The sequence below is a fragment of the Leucopleurus acutus genome, assembly GCF_964270905.1.
Source record: "Leucopleurus acutus genome assembly, chromosome: 5".
NCBI lineage: Eukaryota > Metazoa > Chordata > Mammalia > Artiodactyla > Delphinidae > Leucopleurus > Leucopleurus acutus.
The window spans coordinates 48,929,277-48,949,143 of NC_139147.1; the positions used below are offsets into that span (position 1 = coordinate 48,929,277).

Below are 19,867 nucleotides of genomic sequence, written 5' to 3' on the forward strand. Positions count from 1 at the left end.
TCTGTATGAAAAAGCATAAGAATTAGCCAGAAGACAAAGGGGAGGTTAAAAAACAAAGAGCATAGTCTCTCAGTTTCCAGATATTCCAGATAAATTAATATTGCTCTCGGAGTCAATGATTTCCTTGCTACTGTGAAAATTAAAGACATTTTGCACGAATCTGTGGCCTTGGAGTTTGTAGGATCTCTGCGGCTGATCTTTCTTAGCCCTATGTAGGAATGGGGAGAGATACTGGGTTGAATAGTATCCTCCCAAAATTCATGTCCACCCAGAACCTCAGAATATGACTTTATTCGGAAATAGGGTCTTTGTAAATGTAATCAAGTTAAGATGAGGTCATACGGGATTAGGTTACTGCTAGTCCAATACCTGGTGTCCTTATAAGAAGAGGGAAATTTGGACACAGAGACACAGACACACAGTGAAGAAGGCCATATAAAGACAGAAGCAGAGATTGGAGTGATGCATCTATAAGCCAAGGAGTGTCAAGGACTGCTGGTGAACACCAGAAGCTAGGAAGAGGCAAGACAGGATTCTTTCCCAGAGCTTTCAGAGGGAACACGGCTCTGCCAACACCTTGATTTGGATTTCTAGCCTCCAGAACTATGAGAGAATAAATTTCTGTTGTTAGAAGCCACCCAGTTTGTGGTCCCTTGTTACAGCAGCCCTAGGAAACTAATACAGGAGACCAATAAGATGCTCATATAACAAGAAGAGCACACAAATGTGCTGACAGATGGCAGTTTCTACAAGGGAAATACACAGCAGGATTCGACTGTGTATTTCCTAAGTCTTCACATCCTTACCCTGGTATTCATTCTGTGACTTATTAATCAGAAAATAATCTAATCCTGGCCTAGCAGTGAGGTACAGAAGTGTATATAGGGGGTGGGAAGGATGATATTGCACAGTTCCCCTTTGTTGATGGAAATTCAAGGATTTCTGAGACACTACATGTTAAAACAAATTAAGCAAGAGACAAGTCAGTCTTATCTTTAGCCAACCTTCAGATAAAATAATAGTTTAATCTGAAGGCTTTTAACTAAAAATATACAAGAAATAGGAAAATTCTATTTAAAAATTCTAAAACTTTGTGACCATTCCATGGGTGTGGGTGAGTGTCTAGGGAAAGGAAAAACAGAATCCATAAGAGGAAAAAGATACATGCTGCTCCCTTTTGATCCCAGATCAAGGAGAGAGACCAAGACCAATATTTTAATCATGTGAATAAAAGAATGGAGTTTTAAAGTTGATTTTTAGTCTTTTGTACAGGTTAAAGGTGGAGGCCCAGAATAGATAGCTCTTTGTTTGGAAGAGTACTTTAATGACTTTATGGGAAAACAAAGGTAGACTTGGAGCTAATCTTGGGATGGGAGACAGGGATCTAAACTGTAGAATGAATTACACTCTGGTTTTCCAGGGACAGGCTAAGAGAAGGATTGATGGGTCCCGGAGAATGAGAGTAGAGGAAATGTGAAGAAGGTCTGGAAATACAGCCAGAGTGGCCAGAGTAACATGGTAGCTGACTTAGTCCTGGAGAAAAAATTGTCCATTAAAAGACACCCTTGAAAGGGTGGCTGAGAAATTTTTGGATATTTACACCTAACAGTAATCTCCTGTGCTACAATAAAAATTCCTCCATCACCCTCATATCATCAACAAATATCTGATGGAATGAACTGCCTTGTATTAGAGGTACTTTGGGAAAGTAAAAACATGGGACCATGATCTGTGTTGGATTAACATAAAGAACAACCACAAGGGTCAAGACAAATGTGAGATTGGAAATTCAGCAGAAGGAAATCAGAGCTGGAGATGATTAAGAAACAGTTAAGTTCCCTGATAATTCCTAGAGATATTAGGGGTTGAGGGCCATGGATGCAGGTTTTACACTGCACACGGGAGAGACTAATGCAAATTCATTTGAATATTAAGGAACAAGGTGACCCTATAAACCTGAATGATTTGGCATAGAGCTGACATGTGAGTTACATACAAAACTGAGGTAAATGCACTTATTTATGTACTTCCCTTTAAAAAGAAGTGGGTAGGGCTTCCCTGGTGGCGCAGTGGTTGAGTCCGCCTGCCGATGCAGGGGACACGGGTTCGTGCCCCGGTCCGGGAAGATCCCATGTGCCGCGGAGCGGCTGGGCCCGTGAGCCAGGGCCGCTTGGCCTGCACGTCCGGAGCCTGTGCTCCGCAACGGGAGAGGCCACAACAGTGAGAGGCCTGCGTACCACAAAAAAAAAAAAAAAGAAAGAGTGGGTAGACTTTTGCAAAAGTTTTATAATCATCACTGCTTGCATTTGTATGGCTAGTCAAATGTTTTTATACATGCTATTTGTTTAATCCTTAGAATAGCCCCATGAAATACACAGGCCAGGTAACATTATCCCCATTTGCTATATGAGGGAGTAAGGCTCAGAGATAAAACAGCTCATCTAGGATCACATAAATAATAAATGGCAGAGCAGAGGCAAGAAATCAGGCCTTCCAAATTATAATTAATTGCTTCTTCCACTACACCACATGGCAAAGAATGTGCAAATGTCCTTAAAGAACTCAAGTGGCAAAAGATTTGGCTATAGGGGGATTAGCTAAATCATTTTCCTCACTTTCAGTGAATAACGGTCCTTCAAGGATTTCAAAGGAAAGAATGTTTGCTTCTTTCCCGGTTAAAGAATAGGGCTGGCTTCCAAACCAGTCAGAGAGTGAAAAGCACTGGAGAAATACAAACCCAGACATTCCACGTTACTCCTACTCAAAACCACTGTCCTCCGGTATATAGAAGGTAAAAAAGAACAAAGGTTTGAGGATCCAGCAGTACCCTCTGCATCCAAGTCTTCCAAATAAAAACAATGGTTCATTTCACTCATTCACAGTATTTTTGAGTACATTCTACATGCAAGACACTGTGCGAGGTTTTGGCTACCAAGTGGTTAATAAAATAAAGTCTCAGTCCTTGTGGATAGTTCAACTGGGCAAAATAGCTATTTAGCAAGTATGTGCATAAGTTATCATGATTACAATAGTTATAAACTCTACAGAGGGAAAAGAACCAACCTAGATTATGGGTGAATCAGTGAAAGTCCTGAGAAAGAGACATTTGAACTGAGGCATAAAGGGTAAGCAGAAGTCAGCCAAGAGGGGAAAGAGATTCAGGCAAAGAAGACAGTATGTGCAAAAAGCTTCAAGTCAAGATAAGTTTTGGAAATCTAAGGAACCCAAAACGAGCTAGTTTGACTAGAACATAGTGAGAAAAGAAGTTAGTTTCATTGGACGATACTGGGGAAGAAGATAGGGACCAGGCCTGTGGCTACTGAACCAGGCAGTCATTGAAAGTATTTCAAGCAGAAAAGTGAAATAATCTGATTATTTAGACAGAGCACCCTGGCTACTGTCTGGAGAATGAATGGGAAGGTATGGGAGTGAGGAAAAAAGAGAGGTAGTGGAGAAACTGGTCCAAATGAGAGATGATGATGGCTTGGCCTAAAGTAGGGGAAGTGAAGACAGAGAAAAACACATAGATTTGAGATATATTTATCAGAATCAATGTCAGTTTGTGAGTGACTGAAAGGGGTGATGGAAACTGAGATATGAGAATGACTTTCCAGGTTTCTGGCTTCAGTAGCTGAGTGGATACAGCTTCCATTTATCAAGATAGTAAAGCTGAGAGAGGTAAATTTAGTTGGAAGGTATGCAGATATGGAAAACAAGGGCTCAGTCTTAGCCTAAGGGCTTAGTCTAAGCTTGATATACATAGTATATATCCAAGTTGAGATAATCAAGTACATAGTTACATATTGATTCTGGAGCTCAGAAGATAAGTCTGATCTGCATATAGAAATGTGGAGAGTTACTGACTTTATATTAGGCTTACAATAATGGAAATTGATAAAACAACGTAGGAAAATAACATAGAAGGCAAGAAAGGCCAAAGCTATTGGGCTTGGCAGCGTAGAGATGTAATAAGAACAGATCCATGGATAAGTAAAATAGAGAGCCAGATACAGCAGGTAGAAAAGGAAATGGGAGGTAAACATGTAAAGACAAGTGTGGACAATCCTTTTGAAAAGAGAATGATATTGACATCCTTGGAAGAGATATTTTACTAATTATCAAGACGTGGAAAATTTGTCAGACATAGTACTCTTTTACCTATAAGTATTGAATTCATCTTGATTCAGTGTAGTAGAAAATACACAAGAATAATAACTAGGTTCCACTAAGAAACCACCATAGTATTTAATATCATTACCTGATTCCACATCGAGGGAGTATTTATCAATAGCCAAGTTCATGGTTTGGTAAGCAGTGGTGCAAAAGTCTTCCAGAATCACGTATACAGTATTGGTGACATTAGGAGGGACAGACTTGGCGAACTTCATTCGGCTGTTCACCACAATACTGCCATTTCTGAAGTTCAGGATTTCTAAATTCTGGAACCCAGTGAGATTTGACTGGAGATAGGGAACCAGCTACAATACACAAAAATTGGTCAGTTTATTGACAAAGTTTTGCATTTTGTTCAATACATACTGAAAACAAAGATGAACCCCTCCACTTTTCCAAATTGTATTCTATTTACGTTATTTAAACTGTTCATCAACAAAAGTATGAATTGTGAATCATTTGCGAGTCATGAGGTTTCAGTGTTATTTAGGAACCCCATGGAACTCACAGACAGTTTTAGACATCAGAGAGTTTATTCTGTTTCACTAAAGGATCGTGACAGTGAAGGCATTACAGGTACCCACAAAGCACTGGTCTCACAATAAAATGTGAATATAAATCTTAAACTTGTATCAGTCCCAGAAATTATATAATACAATATCCAGTATCTAAGTTACAATATCCAAGAATACAATATCCAAGTGTGGCTCATACCATTTTGTGTTTTCCGTTTCTTGTAACCACCTGTCTCATTATTTTCCTATGAACCCTAGGCCATTACAGTATTTGTAGACGATAGGAAATGAAAATCCATAGCAGACCACACTTTCCTTGGCTCAGATCTTATGCTCTGGGGGGAAAGAGGGGTGGTTCATACACGATTATTCACTAATGCCTGTATTTCACTTCTTATGCTTACCAGTTCTAAGAATCTTTGCTCCAGGGCTTTATACTCCAAAGAGTTTTTATTAAACAGATCTTCTGAAAACATCATGTTAGTCACTCTGAGGCTGAAGAAAACCACCAAAGCTCCTGCGGCTTGGGTATGACTCAAGTCTTCACTTTTTGTTGGCTGAGCCACAATAGCCACCTCTGTGGAGTGAATACTTGTAGACGTTTCCACATGACCACCAACCTTGCCATTTTCCTCTGGGATTAGCTCAGGATGATAGTAATCTGTGCCTATCTGGTCCAATTCTAATGAAATATCCTGTACGCCCATAATGACTTCATCTTCCAGCAGGGTGGAACTTGTGGTTGAAGGCAATTTGGTAGACTGTGTCATGGAAGCTTTCAACCAGAGCTTGTCAGTACTCTGTGGTGTACTTGCCAATGTGTCTCTGGACAGTTTCTCTAGGGAAGAAGTTCTTACCCAAACTACATCTGATTCTGGCAATATGGTCCACAAAGGTTGTACATCTGGCTTCACTACTGAAATCTTGCTGTCAAACCATTCACGGTTGGATGACTCTGTAGTTTGTTCCATATCCTCCTTTAGAAAGGGTTCTTCTTGAATTGGTTTATCAGTAGAAGCAGAGATTGCTGCAGATGTCAGTAGAGGAGGTGATTTGGTAATTGAATAATAGTCAATGTCAGGTACTTCTGATGTGTGCTTGGATAGAACTGGAGATGCAGATTGAGTTGTGGTCTCTGCAAAGATGGACACAGTAGGTCCACCAAGGGTCTCATCCTCTGCAAAGTTTGTGGATCTATCAAAATGCCCATATTTTGAATGCTCAGTACTTTGATCTATGGAATCTATTCTGTCATCTGTAACTAGTTTCTCATCTGTATCCTCAGTTGGCAAAAGTAAATCCTCTGAATCCTCAACTTCAAGCCATGACTTGGAAAATGGTTCAGTGCTCTTCTCTAATGAAGTCTTGCTCCATGGCCAAGTAATCAGACCTACCTTTTGCCCAGACCCTGAACCTAAACCACTCTCAAATATGAACTCTTTCTCCATAGATGTGTCTGGCATCCAAGTGCTCGCTTCTAATTGGCCTTTGACTTTGGAGGCCAAAGAGTCCATGCCAAAAGGTGTAGTTACTTCTTTAGCAAGAATATCGAATGTGACAGAGGAGACCGGATATGGTGAGGATGTCAAAGACACCCCAGAGTCTTCCATGGATGGTATTATTTCTTTTGGCATAGGACGACTAAATGGGCTTGAAGGCAGTGGATCAACAGAAAGAAAATCTTCTGATCCTTTAACTTTAGTTAATCCTAAAAATAGAGTTTACCATGAATTAATCTACATAGATGCCAAAATATATTCCCAGTCCTCCTAATAAAACCAGCTACCCATTTTTCCCCATTAGATTACGACAGACAGTTGCTGACTTTTACTTTGCCAAATCCAGCAAACAACAAGAAGGTATGATTATGTTTTTGTGATATGGTACAGTCATTCATGATTATAACCCCCTTAACTGAGGATAACAAGACATCAGGTACTGAAAAAATTCATCTTCAAACACGTGATTATTTTTACTCCCTGAAAATAAAGAACTGCTGGTAGCCATACTGACAACAAAGAGTGAATCTAGTAAAAACTTAGGAAGAAAATTCCCTAGGAAAATTCCCAAGGAATTTCCATCTCCTTGTTATGTTTATTTTTTTTATTTTTGGCCACGCCATGCAGCTTGTGGGATCTTAGTTCCTCGACCAGGGATTGAACCCGGGCCACAGCAGTCAAAGTGCTGAGTCATAACCACTAGACCACCAGGGAACTCCCCCTTATTATGTTTATTATCCATCAGCCTTCAGGTTCACCCAATGTTCAAAATCCTAGACTCATTACTTATATCTTTGTTCATCTTCCTCTTTCACATATACTCCATCCCTGAGTCACATCCCACAACAGCTAAATCAGCTACTTGACTTTCATTTCTTAATCTCTGCTGTAGCTGCCCTAGTTCAGGTTTTCCCCTTCTCAAGCCTGATACAAGCTAAAAATCTCTACTGGCCCCCAATTAATCCTATTAAAAGATACTGGAATAATCTTCTTCGAGGCTGTTTGTTTACCACTCAAATATTCAAGTAAGTAGAGTAGTTCTTAACTAGTAATATAATTAAATTATAAATTCTTTAACAAGACCTTCAAAATATCTATTAGGTGATCCCAGCCCAGCCCACAAGTTCATTTCTAATTATTTACCTATTTGCATGCTCCCTTCCAACCAATTAAAGCTGATTGTTCCCTTCCTCACACAACTTTCCCAAGACATTTCCTCCTAATGAATGCTGCCATGCTTTTCTCCTAACCCTAGTCTCTCGCTCTCTTCAAAACCTTTGTCATCTGATACAATAAAGAAGTACAAAAAGTCATTAGAATTCCTTACCATCTTCTAATGAGTGAGACCCAGAAGTCCTTTCTTCAGAAGCCACAGGCAAGCCAGTCTGAAGCACTGCTGGGGTGACAGAATGAAGAGTCAAGCTGCTAATCTCTAAAACCTCTGGGGAAGAACTGAGGCTCACCTTCGAGGGAAAGGCTAATTTGGGTGCAGACACTAAATCACCCAAAGGGCTTTCTGACCAGAGTTCCCTGCCAGTGGTTGAAGGAGGACCAGAGCTGAAATCAAGTGGTGAAATACTGCTCATGGTGAATTCATCTGCTGAGGGCCATTCAGCTTGAGGGGTATTATCCTGGAGGGGCAAAAAGAGGCTAAATCATATCATAGATAAAAGAAACACATAAAAATAATTTCAAATACCATCTATCTATCTACATTCCTGGATTTTCTAGGGACAAAAGGCAAGGTAATATTGGGGGAGGGAAGGGGAGTATGGGCTCTAGAATCAAACAGATCCATAATTAAATCCTAATTCAACCACTTACTAGTTGGAAAATCTAGAGAAAAATCATGTATCGCTTGAATCTCACCTGGAAAGTGGGAATAGATGAGATAATATATTTAAAAGATCCCAAACAAAGTGAGTTTGTGAGAGAAAATATTGTTTGCCTTGCTTTAGATGGTTCCTTTCCCTCTGTCTTATTAGCTTAAATACTTTAAATACATAGATGTTACTAATATCTGTAATTTGTTGTCAAAGACCTAAGCACATTGCCCACAGCAGAAAGAACAATCAGTAATTTTATTCATCATTCTGAAAGGTATTAAATTAAGGTCTTTTATTTTGATAAGAAATTGCAACACATCAAAATGTGGTCTCTTACCTTGAGCAAATAGGAACATCTGTGAATTGGTATCACACTTACAAAATAAAATTTTCTCTTTCCAGTGACTTTTTACTAATGTAGTACTAATCGTATCTTAAAGTTCAGCTTCAGGAATAGAAAAGTAGACAGAAACACAACCATTGAACATACTAATTATTTAATCCTGTGAAGGTTAGTCCACGTAAAAAAGTTTAATGATGTTAATAGGTAAAACAGCCATAACACTGGATAGGAGTTTATATATTCCAATCTATGCTGAATAACAAAAAGTAAGAAGTGTCATATGCATAGAAGGAATTCACAAAATATTTCCTAGATAAAAACTGAAAAAGGAAAATAGAAAAGATCAATCATTCTCTACTCTAAATAGCATTAAAATCACATGCAAGGACTTCCCTGGTGGTGCAGTGGTTAAGAACCCACCTGCCAATGTAGGGGACACAGGTTCGAGCCCTGGTCCAGGAAGATCCCACATGCCGCAGAGCAACTAAGCCCGTGGGCCACAACTACTGAGCCTGTGCTCTATAGCCCGTGAGCCACAACTACTGAGCCCACGTGCTGCAACTACTGAAGCCCACGCGCCTAGAGCCTGTGCTCTGCAACAAGAGAAGCCACCAGGCTTCCCTGGTGGCGCAGTGGTTGAGAGTCCGCCTGCCGATGCAGGGGACAGGGGTTCGTGCCCTGGTCCGGGAAGATCCCACATGCCGCGAAGCGGCTAGGCCCGTGAGCCAGGGCTGCTAAGCCTGCGCATCCGGAGCCTGTGCTCCGCAACAGGAGAGGCCACAACAGTGAGAGGCCCTGCGTAGAGCAAAAAAAAAAAAAAAAAAAAAAGAAGCCACTACAATGAGAGCCCACGCACCGCAACGGAGAGTAGCCCCCGCTCGCTGCAACTAGAGAAAGCCCGCGTACAGCAACGAAGACCCAATGCAGCCAAAAAAAAAAAGTAAATAAATAAATTTTTTTTAAAAATCACATGTAAGCTTTTTAAAGACACCAATGCCCACACCCCACACCTCAGAGATTCTAACTTAACTGGTCTGAGGGTAGGACCTAGACATGGTACTTTTAAAAGCTCCTCAGTAGAGGATGCAGCTTGATCATGTGTTGGTTGTATTATTCCAGCCTGGGTTTCTAAAATACTTCTTTAGTTGTTAAATCATTATATTCCTCATCAACTGGAACCTTTAAGAAATTTTCCACAAGCATAAACCTGCCTGAAGACTAGAATTCATGGAAGAGCTATAAACAAAATGAAGCCCATGAAAACTAAGAAACTCTGAATAGAATCCTCTCCCCACTCTTCCAGGAGATTCCTGCCAAGGGTAGTGAATTTTCACTGGCATATACTCTCAAGCCTAATGTGATTTTTAAACAAAAGCACACAATTTTAAGGTGGCTACCTACACTTCAGTCCATGGCCAGGAACTAAACAACCTACTAGCCTACGGAGGGACTAACCCAATGTCATGACCTAATTAGTCTTGTATGCTTTGCCTACACACTTCCCCTTGTCTCTCCATCAAGGGTCCATGTGAGGAAGCCTTAGACAGCACACTCTCCTAGTCACAAGGGAGGGAACATGAGGCAAGAAATCACTGAGCATGACCCAATTTATCCCCTCTTCTAGTGACAAATGCATAGTAGACCACTGCATATATATGGAGATACTCTCAGTTTCATCTACTATTTCTAAACTAAAAGCACTAAGTCAAGTAACTAATTTTCTTTTGTGGAACTCAGTGACACCAACACTTCCTACCTTGTTCATGCTCTTTTAATTAGGTCCTATTTTAAGTGGGCCATCCTGCTGGCTATTTTCATCTGCCACCACCCTAGCTCCTTCTCTTCCCTGATAATTTCATCACCCTGCTCCCTTACCAGCTGTCTTCTGTCTCAGTTTACACTTTTAGAAGCAGAAGATCAAAGGACAGGAAGAGTGAGAGGTTTCGGTATTTCTTCCCAGTTCCCTCCAAGCCTCAATACTGCAGACGTAGCTGCGTCCCTCTACAATTGCAACTTCAGCTCTCACTGGGCTCTGGTAATTGCATTTCCTCCCCTTGCCCTACAATCCAATGGATGGGAATGGCTTCTCACTGTTATTAGTCTCAGCATACTTCAAGATCCCTTTTTCACTCCCTTAACCCCTTAACAGAACAGGTGGTTCTGTTACTATTGAAACCCTGGCCGTGCCATGTTTTGTAGTGCAATGTATTTTTAAAATCCATAAAAGTTTGAATCACTTCTGTCAAAAGATGATTACATAATTTGTAATGAAATACAAATAGCCAGAAAAGGAAGAATGAGAATCAATTAAAATAACAACAACATGAACCAAAAATGGTATCATTCTGCTAAATTTGATTAGAAATAAAGAATCTAGAAAGTTAAGAGGGAAGTGATGAAAAGTGGATGGAGCAATACTAGTGAATATTTTTGCCAGTGTGACTTTGGTCAAAAAATGGAATAGAGGAAGACACATCTGAGCATTAGACTGGAGTCTGTGACCAGAGTCTGATGAAATGAAATATATAGAGAAAGTAGAGAAAGGCAAGATATATGTCAAAGAAAGAGGAAGACCATCCTCAAAAGACAGGATGTAACTGCAAAAGATTAAAAAATAATAATAATAAAAGAACCATTTCAGGATAAGAAATTACCTCTTGGGAATTCTCTCGTCAAAAGTAAACATGAGGATATCAAGACTTGATTCATGAGTAAGGCCAAAAAGATGATCTAATCAGGGGAAAGATTTCTGGCTTTTTTCTAGTAAATTTTAATATTTTAAGAGTACATCATCACAAGGAACGAACTTAACCTTATATAACTCTATGTAGTGAAGGCAGCTTGCAATCACTGACCTGCGTACACAGTGCTCCTATATAACCCAGCACCAAACAGACACACAAAGTTGCCTTACGTTTCTGAATAGAGGGTCTAAAACTTTCTGGGTCCTCAAGAATGGGCCAGAGTGATGTCAGCTGAGTAAGACATCCCCCACTCGTATTCCCCCTTCAACAGTAACAATTTGGCATCCTCTATGGACAAAAGTGCCTTTGTGGGAGCTGTGGGGTCCAGCATCATACACCAAGGGACCCAGAAGGAGTCTAGCCCACCCATGCACAGGGTAAGAAGCATACAGACCTCAGTCCTGGCTGTGGACCCTGAGGCGGCCCGTGAACTGGCTCCAGCCCCTCTCGGACAGTCTGGGAGCCCCTGGAGAACAATGACTTAGACAGTCACCCATGAATGACAGAGCCTTTGTGGAAGTCCAGGAGTCCAACAGAGAAGCTCCAAACATACCATTTGAGCAAAAAAGTCCAACTTTAGACACATTGGCGAGTGTAAGAGGAACAGTTTCCCTTTACCCACCTCAGCCCTCCCCCAAGGCAGCACAGCTCAGGGCCAAGAGAAACCCTCTCTGTACATGATTTCTGCACAGTGGAAAGTGAGAGCATGTGAGTGAGTCTCTGGCCTCCCCAGCTGTGCAGGACCTTGCTAAAGAGGCCTGTTTCTCTCTCACTCTATCCAGAGAACTGAGTTGTAAGCTGCACGACCAGGGGATGGGAAGTGGCTGAAAGAACGGCGGCCAGGACTCTGAACATATCACAGGGATGCAGATCCTACTAACTACATGACTGACTCCACCAGGAGGCCTGACCACGAGCTGCCAAGACATCTTGCCCATGGATCCCCCTCAACTGGCCCATGGGCACCTCACCCCCACAGGCACCTCCTCCACCCCACGGCCAGCTCCTCGTGTGCACTCCCCATGGCAGGGAGAGCGGACTTTGGCAGACAGCTAGCGAGCAGGCCCAAAAAGCCAGCCTGAATCTATCCATAGGCCAAGGAGAGACGACAAAGTTAAGCTTTTGCACTTCCTTTAGGAAAGCTGTCAGTACTTAGCCTGGTGCACTGCAGGATCAAGAGAAGGCATACAGGGCTTCCCTGGTGGTGCAGTGGTTGAGAGTCTGCCTGCTGATGCAGGGGACACGGGTTCGTGCCCCCGTCCGTGAAGATCCCACATGCCGCGGAGCGGCTGGGCCCGTGAGCCATGGCCGCTGAGCATGCGCGTCCAGAGCCTGTGCTCTGCAACGGGAGAGGCCACAACAGTGAGAGGCCTGCATACCGCAAAAAAAAAAGCATACAAGCTTAAGAATTCTGCCACAACAGGCAGCAAGAAGTGTGGAGAAGGTGTATCCATAGGAGGTCTGAGAAAAACAGAAAGAAAATATCCAAATGGCCAATAGCTACATGAAAAGATATTCAACATCACTATCATCAGGGAAATGCAAATCAAAACCACAGTGAAATATCACCTCATACCTGTTAGAATGGCTATTGTCAAAAAGACAAAAGTGCTGGCAATGGTGTGTGGAAAAAAATTTTTTCCTCATAAAATTAAAAATAGAACTACCATGTGATCCAGCAATACCCACTTCTGGGTATATGGCTAAAGGAAATTAAATCAGTGTGTCAAAGAGATATCTATAGTATTCCCATGTTCGCTGCAGCATTAGTCACAATAGTTAAGATATGGAAACAACCTAAGTGTCCACTGACAGATGAATGGATAAAGAAGATGTGTTACATATATACAATGGAATATTATTCAGCCATGAAAGAGAAAGAAATCCTGCCATTTGTGACAACATGGATGGACCTTGAGGGCATTATGCTAAGTGAAGTAAGTCAGAAGAATACTGTATGATATCACTTATATGTAGAATCTGAGAAAGCCAAACTCATAAAAACAACTGTAGAATGGTGTTTTCCAGAGTCTGGCGATGGGGAGATGGAGAGATGTCAGTTAAAAAGTACAAACTTGCAGTTATAAGCTGAATGAGTTCTGGGTAGCTAATGTACAACGTGGTGGCTATAGTTAACAGTAATGTGTTATAAACTTGAAATTTGTCTAACGAGTAAATCTTAAATGTTCTTACCACCAAAAAAAAAAAAAAAAGGTAATTATGTGAAGTTACGGAGGTGTTAACTAACTCTATTGTGATAAGTACTTCACAATATATGTGTATCAAATCATCATATTACACACCTTAAATTTATACAGTGTTGGATGTCAATTATATCTCAATAAAGCTAGGGGGAATAAAATGAATTGACCAGATGGAGAGAGCAACAGCTCAATTCCAGATAAATGAAAAGACAACCAACTGAATTCCAGAATGTAGAAGTAAAACAAATAGAAGCTTTTGTTTTGCCAAAGGCTCAGTGCTTTATAAGGCCATCCTTTGGTTTATAAGAATCTTATGTTAGGAAGTGGGGCTGAGCATGCACATATGTTTGAATGTAACAAAACTATCAAATTTTATAACTAGAAAGACTCTTAAGAATCATTTAGTCCAAACTTGCCTATTAAAAATAAGGAACTGAGGTTCATAGAAGTGAAATGCCCACAGTCACAAAAAATAGAGAAAAAAAAGTCAGAACCAGATTCTGAGTTTCTAGAGTTCGGTCCCCGTGCTTCACTCACTATACCAGACTGTTCATTGAGGAATATATACAGAGGGCAAAAGGATTTCCAGAGGAGAAACCGGAGCTAGCAGACTTGGCAGTCTATTCTCATTCAGGTTAGCATATATGCACAAATCTAAAAGACCCAGGTGAACACAAAGGAGAGAAAGGAGGAAAAACCATTTTCTAATATTTAAACATCTATGTTGAAAATGGAGGCTGTTTGTATATGAGGAAAAGTCTCTTTCTTTCTCATTTTTTTTCTATTATCTAAAACTATATATGTATTCAGTGAAAAGTAAGAAGGCCATTTACTCAATACTAAGTTCTGCCCCTCAAAAATGTTGGTACGATGATGAGTGTCATACCATACCAGGGAATTCACTTGTTTTCCTCTGAATTACCTAAAACCACTTATAGAGATATGTTAAAGCCACCTGTGCTTCCAGCTGAGTAAGGCATATTTACATCCTTGTAAATTCTAAGTGTGCATTTTTTCGAAATTCTAAGAGAGAAGGCTAAGCTCTTTGACCTATACTTAAGAAACTGAGTTTTATCAAACAGAGCCTATGATCTGACACACATTAGGAAAGCAGCTGAATCCTCAATGAAAAAGAAATGCTTAAGTAATATATATGATTTCGATATACCTATAAACTCCTTTTCAGTTCATAAAAGTTAAAACAATACACAATATCTTTAATAAAAATTAAGCCACAAGTAAACAACGTAAAATGTGAAAGTAAACAACTTGACTCTTTTTTTTTTGTGCGGTACGCGGGCCTCTCACTGCTGTGGCCTCTCCCGTCGCGGAGCACAGGCTCCAGACGCGCAGGCTTAGCGGCCATGGCTCATGGGCCCAGCCGCTCCGCGGCATGTGGGATCTTCCCAGACCGGGGCACGAACCCACATCCCCTGCATCAGCAGGCGGACTCTCAACCACTGTGCCACCAGGGAAGCCCACAACTTGACTTTTTAAATAAAGAAGGAAGACCATCTATTCCAAACAAGTACCCAGTAAAAAAAAAAGGGCAGGGCAATGAAGCTCTCTCATATATTTTGAAAGATGAACACATACATGCCAGGAATAGCACTTTATTTATTTTTATATGAATAGATGTTCCCATAGTAACAAATTCAACTCATGAATTCTTCTTTTAGCTCAATGTAGTATATTAACAGGTTCAATATTATATTGGCCAGTTTCACTTCTGCTAAGGCCAATTGAAAAGTTTGCTAAGTGCTATAGGAAGCATACTGTGCAACAAGTGATTTTCCAAACCAGGAGGCCAAAAGGTGTCAAATTCAATATCCCAACATTCTTAAGTCTAAAATAATTTCTAAAAATAAAATCGGATAAAAAAATCTCATTCCTATTAAAGAATAGAGAGAGAGGAGTGGGAGAAGGGGGAGAAGGGAGAGAAGGGGGAGGAGGGGGAGGAAAAGGAGGAGGGGGAGAAAGGGGAGGAGGGAACGGGGAGGAGGAGGGGAGGAGGGGGAGGAGGAGAAGCAATAATCAGATACCTCTAATTAATCATTCTTTTCTTTCATGTTTTTTAATCACCCATTAACATTGCAATGTCTCCTCAAATTGAAAAACTAAGGAGTTGGCTTAAATGCAAATAGAACCACAGAAGAGGCAACATAAATGAACAAATGAGTCCAGGTAGTCAGTGTTTGCCAATAATTAAAGGGGTAGCTTCTTTCAGCCAAGCTCTAGCCACTCTCTGCAATGGGAAATGTAAACCTAATGATATCAGATCTTCTGGTTTTCAAAAGAAGTTGGAAATCTGCATTTTTATGCAAAAATCTCCTTACTTTTAAATATTGGCTTTTTAAAAAATTTGGGGGCTTCCCTGGTGGCGCAGTGGTTAAGAATCTGCCTGCCGATGCAGGGGACAAGGGTTCGGGCCCTGGTCCGGGAAGATCCCACATGCCATGGAGCAACTAAGCCCATGCGCCACAACTACTGAGCCTGTGCTTTAGAGCCCATGCGCCGCAACTACTGAAGCCCATGAGCCACAACTACTGAGCCCATGAGCCACAACTACTGAAGCCCACGTGCCTAGAGCCCGTGCTCCGCAACAAGAGAAGCCACCTCAATGAGAAGCCCGTGCACTGCCACAAAGAGTAGCCCCCGCTCACCGCAACTAGTGAAAGCCTTTGCGCAGCAACGAAGACCCAACGCAGCCAAAAATAAATAAATAAATTTATAAAAATTAAAAAAAAAAAATTGGCCCCAAAGCACATGCCTATAGCTGGATCCAGTCAGCTGGTCTCCAGTTTGCAACCCCTGACTTATGCAGAAATTTCTGTCTTTACATCATTCTAAGATATCATCACAGATCTTTGGTTAGGGAAGCCCTGAGTAGAATGGGATTAGAAGGAGCGGAATGTGCCATGTTCGCAGTGAATCACCACTCCCTGCCACCGCACCTTGGACGAAATCCTATGACAGCACTACTTTATTTGTGTAGAAGTCTGTCTACAACCACCAGACTGGAAACTTCTTGTAGGCAAGGCCACACCTTATTCATCTTAGTTTCCCCAGCACTTGGCACATGAAAAGCACAAAATAAATATACTTGAATTAATAAGTGAATGAATAAACAAACACCAAATGAATGTAATCTCTGATGTCAATCCCCCTCTAACCTTCTTTCTCCAACATGGAACTTGGTGAAAAAGAGTATTTCCAGTGATTCCACATTTCAAAACTGAGTTGCTCTATACCTGAGCAGAAGTAATGGCTGTATATATTGGTTAAGCCAATTTGGGGCAGACTTTCTAAATTTCAGTTGCTGGATTAAAGCCAGGAAACAAGTATCTGAAATTAATTACCATTAATTTCTTCTTTGCCATATGAGACAGAAAAGAAGTCTCAAGAGGGTAGAAGGAGCAGGGAATGAAGAAGAAGGGAGTCTCCATTCTGTGTCTATGTGATAATAAAAGATCGTATAGTCATGTTGTAGACAGCTTAGTCTCTACAGGTGTTGTGGTTGTTGCTTTACCTGCACTTGAGGAAGTCACTTTCTTTTCTACTGGATGCCTCCCTGTAGATGACATGGCAAGTGGAGATTTGAAGGGGGCAGAAGAGTGTCCAGGGGAGTTAAGTGTTAAGAACAAAAAGGAAAGTTCATTCCATGCTGTTTCTGTGCAAATGGGAATGCTTTCTGCCCAGGTTAAAAGGAGGCCTGATTGGAAGGTGGGGGTGGGATGGATTGGGGTTGACATATATACACTACTATGTATAAAATAGATAACTAATGAGAACAGACTGTAAAGCACAGGAAACTCTACTCACTGCTCTGTGGTGACCTAAATGGGAAGGAAATCCAAGGAAGAGAGGATATATGTATACGTGTGGCTAATTCACTTTGCTGTACAGCAGAAACTAACACAACATTGTAAAGCAACTATATGCCAATTAAAAAAAAAAAGAAATTCTACAACTTCAAAGTGCAATTAAAAAAAACACACATGTAAGGATAAATAACATTAGAAATAAATGGACTTAAATATGAAAAAAAAAATTCAGGCCTGATATACCATCCCTGTCAACTAGCCAATATTTCTACTCTTGCCTTCTCTCCTTTCCATACACACACTGTTCAATATGCTTTGGAGTCTAAACTTTTTCTTCAATACAATCCTTGGAACAAAAATGTATACTCTGTATCTATGTACACCAAATTTATAATCTTAGCTATAAAAACTATTTCTGGGTAACTTTGAGAGAACAACTCAGTGGGCACTTATAGCTTAATTATCACCAAGCAAGTATGAACCATAAATAAGCTTTCTACCATGTGTGGACTTTGGCAATGCCAAATGTGTGGACTTCATTTAACCACTGTAGAAGGCTTAAATTATCTGAACCAATACTTGGGTCCCATGAGCTGACAACTATGAATAATGTCCCAAGGATGATATAAGAGAATATGTGTAATAGGAACAGCTTGGGAAAGTCATGATACCAAAGTAAGCAGGTAAGTGTACAAAGAAGAAAAGCTTGAGGGCCTGGTTCTAGGAGTAAAACACAGAAACATACTTACCAGAATAGATGGTAAGGTTTCCTGAAGACTTGAACTTTGGGTGTTCCAAACTTGGTCTTCACTTTGGGGAAGTAAAACTCCTCTCACTAAAGAAAGAGTAACATTAAAGAACATTTTTAGTTGAGACACAATTGTACTTGAGGTTCAGGGACAACTAAAAACCAAGTTTTTCCTTTTTATAGCTTACATTTGGGTAGAACAGATGGGGAGTCGCTTAGAAAATGCTTGATACTTTATTCAAATATTGTACTTATATTAGCACAATCTGTCTAAATTATAAGACTCAAACATAAAATAAATATTCTCCCCATCATTACATTTAGGACACTCCTATATTATTTTCTTTCCTTTATCAAGCAATTTTTTACTCTTTTCAAGATTCCTATGAAGTAGTTGCTTTAAAACTGATTTTTTTTTCATTTTAATAACGAAGTTGAACTGAAATTCCAACTCATTTAGTTGATGCTAAAAATGGAGAAAATTATGCAAAACTATTTCCTTTTCGGCAGAAAAATGGGGTAAGACACCAGAGAGTTTATCACTATACCAATACTAAGCCATAAAGTTAACAGAGTAGATTGTATAATTTAATTCAATAAGATTTACTGAATCCTTGCTAGTTACCATGGACTTTGATGAGATTGAGGCTATAAACATTAATAAAGTCAAGTTTCTTTTGTGGAACTGTTCCCTATGTCACAGATAAATACATATTATAAAACAATATGAGGGACATTTATATAATGTATGTGAACACAGACAAAAAAGAAAATGATTTTGCCTGGAGGAGAGAAGGAATCAATAAAAGCTAAAAAGAAAGGATTGTCAGAAAGGTGATCTGGTGCATACACAAAAATAGAAGCAGAATCTCTCTTAATTCACCTGTTCACTGGCATAAAGGGATCAAACAGAAGTCAAAGACCCTATTTTTGGAAAATGTAAGTATTTTCCAAAATTCTTTTTCAACTGTGTATTCAGTTATCTTGTCTTCTATGGAAAACAAGCAGCATGAGATCAAAGATGAACATATCTTTTAAGATGATTGAGTCACCTAGAAAGCTGCAGCCATTCAGAACTCTGAAGCTGGCAAAACAAACAGGAATGGATTTTAGGAATAAAATTCTGAGCAATTGAAATGTACATCTACTGAAAGGTCAAAGCACCTGAATTAGTTTGTACTGGATATCCTAAAGCTTTTGTTAAACTTGCTTGGAAATTCTGAGAGAACTGTTGACCTCTTTTTTAGGACACCTTCTAGGAAGTAGCTCCACCACAGGCTCCACATAAAAGGAAGACCTCACTGTGTTGTTTATGGATTTAGTTTGCTAAACAACCTCATTTTGCCTATGGCATATCTTAATCCTCATGCCATTCTTCCACCAGAAACCCCTGATTGATCTACCCAAATTATCTGCATGGCTAAAGCGCCATTCACATCAGGATGGCTTCTGTCTCATGCAGTCTAGAGAGTGCCAGAACCATAAATATTTTTGGAAATTAGTTTTCCCAGAATATACTGGAAAAGAAACTAAAACTGTACAAAGACTTAATGGTTATCCAACTTACCATCAATAAGCTGAAGGGAGTCAGGATCCAGATTCAAAGAGGAGGTCCCCAGCAAAACATTCTGGTGCAGTGTCTCAGCAATATAATCTCTGAAGTTACTAATTGTATAAACAGCAGTGGGCTTATCATCCAATTCCACAAGACCATGGTTCTCCACCTTGTTGGAGTGAAGGCTAATTAGGTCCCAGGTGGTATTGCTGATGGCATCACCATTGAAGGTAACTGCATAGTGAACATCTATGCCACTATGGATGAAAAGAGAAACAGATTAGGTCCCACCAAGGAAACACAAAGAAAGGAGCTTTGAACCCACCAAGAACAAACATTAGACCTAGAGGGAGAGTCTCAAAAAGCATGGATTCCATCACCATTCTCTGAAGACTCTGGGAAACCTTTAGCCATCCCCTTCTTCCCAGAGAACAGA

The 19,867-nt window shown here is 40.3% G+C and overlaps 1 protein-coding gene across 1 annotated transcript in view; it reads right to left on the reverse strand.

Moving 5' to 3' along the window:
• Nucleotides 1-19,867, reverse strand: part of IMPG2 (interphotoreceptor matrix proteoglycan 2) — a gene marked incomplete at its 5' end in the record, with an annotated part of 71,310 nt that overhangs the window by 6,679 nt on the left and 44,764 nt on the right. The window contains 5 exons of the mRNA XM_082839082.1: nt 4,259-4,478; nt 5,093-6,396; nt 7,515-7,818; nt 17,878-17,963; nt 19,444-19,688. Coding sequence (XP_082695208.1) covers nt 4,259-4,478; nt 5,093-6,396; nt 7,515-7,818; nt 17,878-17,963; nt 19,444-19,688 — 2,159 coding nt within the window. The remainder of the gene's footprint in view (nt 1-4,258; nt 4,479-5,092; nt 6,397-7,514; nt 7,819-17,877; nt 17,964-19,443; nt 19,689-19,867) is intronic.